Source organism: Sinocyclocheilus grahami, unplaced genomic scaffold (assembly GCF_001515645.1).
Source record: "Sinocyclocheilus grahami isolate Dianchi unplaced genomic scaffold, SAMN03320097.WGS_v1.1 scaffold3.1, whole genome shotgun sequence".
In the NCBI taxonomy this organism is placed as follows: domain Eukaryota; kingdom Metazoa; phylum Chordata; class Actinopteri; order Cypriniformes; family Cyprinidae; genus Sinocyclocheilus; species Sinocyclocheilus grahami.
Window position 1 is genome coordinate 802,769 of NW_015505182.1, and position 7,262 is coordinate 810,030.

A 7,262-nucleotide genomic window follows, 5' to 3' on the forward strand; every position below is an offset into this window, starting at 1 on the left:
TGCTGCCGCCATTTCGTGAAGGCGCTGTGTGTTTCGTTGTGAAAGTGAAACTACTTTGTTTGGCCTTCCAAAAGAGGACGACATCCACTTCGTCATGCCAAGAGCTGATCCGTTCTGGTCGCTGAGGAAATACATCAACTTAGTGCTGTGGATCAGCGGATCGGCTTTCACCATGGACGAAGCGGAGTCCAGCCCGGGGTCGTCACATGTGGTTGCCGCAAGCCTTCTTCGTCGAATCCGCTGGGCGCCGCTCACTCAAGGCCACCGTGTGGGACACTGAGTTTCGTTGTGAAAGCGAAACTACTTTGTTTGGCCTTCCAAAAGAGGACACGACTAGAAATCAGTGGTTAAGTTGTATTTACAACACTGTTCCAGAACAGTTCAACCCAAATATTCAGATGTGTGCTGCACATTTTATGGAGGACTGTTTCCTGATCCTGGTAGAGTAGACTACAATGCCGGCTGTTCTGACTCACAGACTGTAAGTACGTTTTCATTTAAAGGATTTGCCTCTGATGATTCAAACATGAGTTTTGAGCAGTGTAGAGTAGCGCTTGTTTGTCATTCCTCCGATCACAAATGCAGACATGGTTTTATGTTTACGTGGCGCGATGCAACACAACAAAGACAGTAAAGACAGTATAAGTCATTATAATCCGTAATTATGTCCCCACTGGATGCAACAAATGCCTCGTTTGTAATGGGTTTAATGTTTTTGTCTCGTCGCTCCGGCCCGGACAGGGCATCACAGTATGGTAGGGGCGTAACATTTCCGTCACACGCTTGAGGTATTCGGCCAATCACAACGCACTGGATAGCTGGCCAATCAGAGCACACCTCGCTTTTCAGACCGATGAGCTTTGTAAAAATGTACGCGTTTCAGAAAGGCGGGGCATAGAGGAGAAACAATAATGTACAGTATGTGGAAAATAATGTGTTTTTTTTACTTTAAACAGCATAAACACATTTCATTACACCAAATACACAAAATAATGTTCTTTTTAGCAACATCATATGGCCCCTTTAAAAGTGCTAAATTTTAGGTTATTTCACTGCCTGATGAATGAGCTCCTTTATTACATGGCTCTCTGGAATACTTGGTTCTGATTGGTCAATCACTGCATTCCACAGACAAATATTTTTCTGTAATGACCGTTAAACTGTATAATTAAGCGCTGTGCCAGGCAACTGATCTCCTACACAGCTGTGTTAGTTTCACATATCTTGAATTTTCTAAAACTTGATTCAATATTCCAAGTGCATTTATTTATGTACTTATTTATGTTATTCTTTTATTTGTTAAGTAGTCATATAATAAGCAAGAAAAATACACCCATGTGTGTTGCACCCATGTGAATCTGTGTTTATTTAGTCATAATGACCTTCAGATTGTACATTATATAAGTTCAAATGATTGCTGTGTTTTCTGATTTTTTTTTTTCTTTCAGATGCTGATTCTAAAAGTGAAGAATGTGTGGGAAACAAGTGGTGTATCAGCGTTTGATTTCGGTCGAGGGCAATTCTATGCACACCAATGAGAACTGGGTCAACCACTGTGTGAAATGCATTACACTTAATAATAGTAATGTCTAGAGAAGTGAAGTTGCATTATACATATGAAATGTTTTTTCAAGTCTTTGGGTCTGCAGCTAAAAGTAGAAAATTGCTTGCAATCAGACAAGTCTTGTGAGGTCCCCAAATTAAATTTTTTCTGGTCCCGTGCTTTAGATTTGGGTTGGAGTCTGCACCTCTGGTAATGGGCCTCACATGTTACCGATCCTGTGGCAGAACTCGAGTTCGACCCATTGGCAGATCTAATACTGCATGCTGGATCTATACACACTTTTTGAGCTGCATTAAGCGGGCCTAATTGTACATGTAAATTCTGCATTAAACTTTTATTGAAAAGTAAAAATACTGATCATCTATTTCAGCATACATTAGAAAATACAACTACAAACGTGTCAAATTTATCTATGGTCACATGTTGATCTTGTTTTGTTATTCATTTCTGCTTTCTTTCCAATTGATGATTTCTGGTCTTATGATTGATTCTGTCCAAAGAAAACTTCCCTTGTGAACAGTTAAATTTGCCATGCATTCACAGGCAAAAACATTATGTAAGTACACTGAAGGGAAAAAAATCTCTACTGATATGAGTGCCAGATATTCTTATGTGGTAGGTTTTAAAATCTTACATCCCCCAAATCTGATTGAAAGTTTTGCTTGCATCTGATATTTAAACTCAGACACACCTACAAATTACAAAACATTTCATTAGGCATGACTAAACTATAATACTGAGTTGTAACCAATCAGAGCATTTGTGTGTGTTAGTGAGGTCAGGCATTGGGTTTACTTAAATGGAGAGGGCTGCTCTCTCATTCACACACTGCTAAAATCCAGGATCACTCTTCAGTTGAAAACGTTCTTCAAGACGAACACACAACACTAACATGCATAGTAAAGATCCAATCTGGTAAGTTTTCTTTCCATCTTAAGGTTGAAAATATATTTTAGGATTGTGTGTATGAAGGAAAATAGCATACATAACTACTTTTTGTCAAAAATGTAAAGTTTAGCTCTGTTAAATGTTGGATATTGTATGACATTTTATAGTATAAAACATGATTCTGGTTAAGCAAAGGGGTATTTGCCATTTTTAATCAATAATGCCAATATAATACTTTTTAATATTCACAATAGACCTGAAATGGAACAGTCAGGGATATAATAAGTCAGGCTTTTAGTTTAATAAAGATTTTCCTTTTCTCATCGCCAGCCACGAGGACTATCAGAGAACTGCAGACTGGCTGCTGTCCCAGACACAACACAGACCAAAAGTAGCCATCATCTGCGGCTCTGGACTGGGAATGCTGGCAGATGCGCTCAAATGCCAAGATTCTTTCAAATACTCTGACATCCCTGGCTTTCCTCAGAGCACAGGTAAGATGCAGCTCAGCGCATGCAACAATGTATTTGCATCAGTGGTTTTTGTTCATTTGCAAAAAGCACAAAGACAAAGTATTAGTTAAAAATGTTATATCGTGCTAGCTCATTACACTGTTAAACGTTTAGCCAGCAGAAATCGAGGATTTTAGTTTAAATGGTGCCTTAAATTTTAAAGTGACAAAATTGCAGCTAGCAGATTCATTGCACCATTTTTGATTAAATTAGTGAGAAAGAAAATTAAGTTGAAACTTGAATAATGTTGGCATTATTATGATGTTAAATAGATGGAAACAAAATTCTAAAAACATTTTTGTAGTGTGTTATGTTGTATGTAGTAATGCTTGTGTGTGTTGTGTGTATTGAAACAGTGAAGGGTCATGCTGGAAGGCTGGTTTTCGGAGAGCTCAAAGGGAAGACCTGCGTGTGCATGCAGGGCCGATTCCACATGTATGAGGGACACTCACTAAGCAAGGTTTGATCTTTTTAAAACAATGGCACTAAATGCTACACTTATTTTCCATAAATTATTGTTCAAATTTATGCTGTAGGTGTTTTATTGTTTTGGAAAAAGTCTCTTATGTTCACCAAAGCTGTGTTTATTTGATCAAAAATACAGTAGAAACAGTATTGTGAAATATTATTACAATTTGAAATAACTATTTTTCTATTTTAATATATTGTAACATTAATTTCAGCAGCCATTACTCCAGTCTTAAGTGTCACATGATCCTTTAGAAATTATTATAATATGCTGATTTGATGCTCAAGAAGTATTGCTTATTTTTATTATTATTATCAATTATAAAAGCAGTAATGCTGCTACTTTGTATATGTTTTACTATCACTTTTAATCATTTTAATGTGAATAAAAGTACTCTTTTTAACAATTTTCACTTCAGTTCATCTTAGTAAGTTTGCATATTTCTTGAACTAACTTATTTTAATGTCCCATCAAGCTTTAGTTGCATAATGGCTCGGGATAATACAAAATGTGTATCTTGATAGTTTCATCATGTGTCACAAATGCATTCCAAAAGTGACTCCAAAACACTGTTCTATTCATGCTGTGTCATTCTGCAGTCTAGAATGATGATAGAATAAGGAGATTTTTTTCTTTTTGGATGCCCGCACACTCGCACAGTATGTTCACTCTATCCTGGTCATGCTGATTTGAGTCACATGCTGTAATCAGAGCACAATGAACTATTCAGTGAAACTTTTGTGTGGTTTATATAAGACAGGGTTAGATTAAAATGGCTTATTGGAGGTATGTCTGTACAGTACACAAGCTTTTAAAAGTTAATTACAAAGGTACTGGATGTTGAAAATGGATTGACAGAATTTGCACTTGTGTTCCTCAGGTCACTTTTCCAGTAAGAGTGTTCAAGCTACTGGGTGTCGAAACCTTGATTGTCACTAATGCTGCAGGGTCATTAGCGGACAGTTATAACAGTGGAGATATTATGATCATACGTGACCACATTAACTTCCCTGGACTTGCTGGACTGAACCCGCTCAGTGGCCCTAATGATGATAAGTGAGTATCAATGTACATGTTGCAGTGAGTTAAGAAAGCGTTCATTCATTAGAATCACCAGTACAAGGAATGTAATCATTTATCTGTTGCTGTCAAGGTTTGGTCCTCGATTTCCACCCATGTCTGGGGTTTATGACAAAAGCCTACGGAAGATGGCGTTCGACATCTGTAAGAGCATGGGCGTCTCTCAGTATGTCCAAGAAGGCGTCTACTGCATGGTGGGGGGACCCAACTTTGAGAGCATAGCTGAGGCCGGCCTTCTGCACAAACTGGGAGTGGATGCAGTTGGTAAGCTGGTGTCTCGTTTAGGAAAATGAATACAATTCGTATCTAATCCAAATCTGTAAATTGCTTTTCACTTTGACTGATGATGTAAATTAGCAACAACTTCACCTAAAGAGATGGTTCACCCAAAAATGAAAATTGTAATCATTTACTCAACCTTTGGTTGCTCCAAACCTATGTGAGTTTCTTTCTTCTGTTGAGCACAAAAGAAGATATTTTGAAGAACAATCAGTTGCTGGTAGCCGTTGACTTCCATAGTATGGGAAAAAAACAAAAACATATTGAAGTCAGTAGCTACCAGAATTTATACAGTTATTATAATAACATTCTATTGTATATAGACAGTTGATTTATTTCATATATTGAGATTGACTAATGGTTACATTTTATTACATTATTAAAATGTTAGTTTTTTTATAAATGTAAAAATAGAGATAATTAGCATGCACAATTAAATATCCAATAAAGATTGTTCCCAATGAATTATAATAATCTCATATTGACTTTATAACCAATATATCATGCATTCCTAGTTTTTGATTTTATTTTTCATGTTTTAATGTCCCTGAAAGTACTGAATATCAGGTCATTTCACTGCCTGATGAATGAGCTCCTCTATTACACGTCTCTGTGGAATACTTGGTTCTGATTGGTCAGTCACTGCATTCAACAGACTCATATTTTTTCTTTAATGACCGTTAAACTGTACAATTGGCCGATGTGCCGGGCATCTGATTTCCTGCACAGCTGTGTTAGTTTCACATTTCTTGTATCACTCTGTGACATTATAGGTTTATATCATAGTCATAATATAATTTTTGGTCACACACTTTATTTTAAGGTCCAATTCTTGCTATTAACAAGCCATTAACTATGACTTTTGCCTCAATAAACTCCTAATTTGCTGCTTATTAATAATTAGAAAGGTAGTTGTTAAGTTTAGGTATTTAGGGATTTAGAATATGGTCATGCAGAATATGTGCTTACATGCTTTATCAGTACTAATAAACAGCCAATATGTTAATAATATGCATGCTAATTAGCAACTAGTTAATAGTGAGAATTGGTCCCTATATACATAGTAGAATAATTTCTTAAACTTAAATTAATATTCCAAGTGCATTTATATTTGTAGTTAAGTACCATTTTGGCCTAATTGCTATGTTAATACACTCCTGTGTAATGTCTAGAAATAGTAAGTCATACTGTTATATTGTCATAATTATGCATTTATTTTAAATTTATGTCTATCTTGCCTTTAAAGGAATGAGTACCGCACCAGAAGTGTTGGTCGCCAGTCATTGTGGCATGAGGGTCTTTGGTCTCTCCCTCATCACTAACAAAGTGGTGAAAAGCTATGAGGACAATGAGTCTGTCAATCATGAAGCTGTGCTGGAAGTGAGCAAAATGCGCTCGGAGACACTGCAGGCGCTCATCACTGAGCTCATCAGCCGCATGGACATCAACAACAACACGGCGTGATTCATCAACACTGGAACTGCCAATTAAAACCTCATCCAGGAAAATCTGCAGATATACTATGATCATGTTTTCCGTTTCTTTATACTTTTCAATGCAATTACAGAGCATCTGTTTCAATAACACATTTTAAATATTTAAATGTTAAGATTTTACTATTTGCAGTGATCCAAAATATGATCTAGTTTGATGGTGCCATAACAACAAACTTAAAACACTGGGCTAATCCATGTTATTCATTAAATGTTTGTCTTTTTTTTGTGCTGTGAAGGCTGTATATGCATTTGTATATTGATGATTTAATAATATTAATCCCACCTTTTTTATGCAGAAAAAAATACGCAATGCTGTTCATTATACAAAGTAATATAATTCCCAATGTTGATATGTTGACGATAAAGTTGGATATTTGAATCATTGTGCTATTTATAATACATTTTATATTTACTGTTTGCGTTGTAAATGTGCCACTAAATATAGACCTGTTTGTATAACCTTCTCTTCTATAAACATGCATCTTATCTATAATGCAGAAATGTCAGCAATTAAAGTGTAGGCTATTTCGAAAACAAGTATATTGTAAATCATTTTCATTACAACATCATAAAAGTTTTTATTCATGTATTTAGAGAGGGTTAAAAATAGACAATACAAACCCATTAATTATACTTATTAATTTCCCATTCAATAAAAAAAAACTTGGTAAGCTGGTGTCTCGTTTAGGAAAATGAATACAATTCGTATCTAATCCAAATCTGTAAATTGCTTTTCACTTTGACTGATGATGTAAATTAGCAACAACTTCACCTAAAGAGATGGTTCACCCAAAAATGAAAATTGTAATCATTTACTCAACCTTTGGTTGCTCCAAACCTATGTGAGTTTCTTTCTTCTGTTGAGCACAAAAGAAGATATTTTGAAGAACAATCAGTTGCTGGTAGCCGTTGACTTCCATAGTATGGGAAAAAAACAAAAACATATTGAAGTCAGTAGCTACCAGAATTTATAC

At 35.8% G+C, this 7,262-nt stretch overlaps 1 protein-coding gene across 2 annotated transcripts in view; it reads left to right on the forward strand.

The window, feature by feature from the left end:
* The window catches only part of LOC107559547 (purine nucleoside phosphorylase-like), a 50,164-nt gene extending 43,477 nt beyond the window's left edge, over window positions 1–6,687 (forward strand). For both annotated transcript variants that reach the window (XM_016243531.1, XM_016243463.1), the window contains 6 exons: window positions 1,449–2,479; window positions 2,783–2,946; window positions 3,321–3,424; window positions 4,314–4,489; window positions 4,587–4,777; window positions 6,039–6,687. In XM_016243531.1, coding sequence (XP_016099017.1) covers window positions 2,457–2,479; window positions 2,783–2,946; window positions 3,321–3,424; window positions 4,314–4,489; window positions 4,587–4,777; window positions 6,039–6,256 — 876 coding nt within the window. In that variant the 5' untranslated portion in view covers window positions 1,449–2,456 and the 3' untranslated portion in view covers window positions 6,257–6,687. The remainder of the gene's footprint in view (window positions 1–1,448; window positions 2,480–2,782; window positions 2,947–3,320; window positions 3,425–4,313; window positions 4,490–4,586; window positions 4,778–6,038) is intronic.
* Window positions 6,688–7,262: the final 575 nt, after the last annotated feature.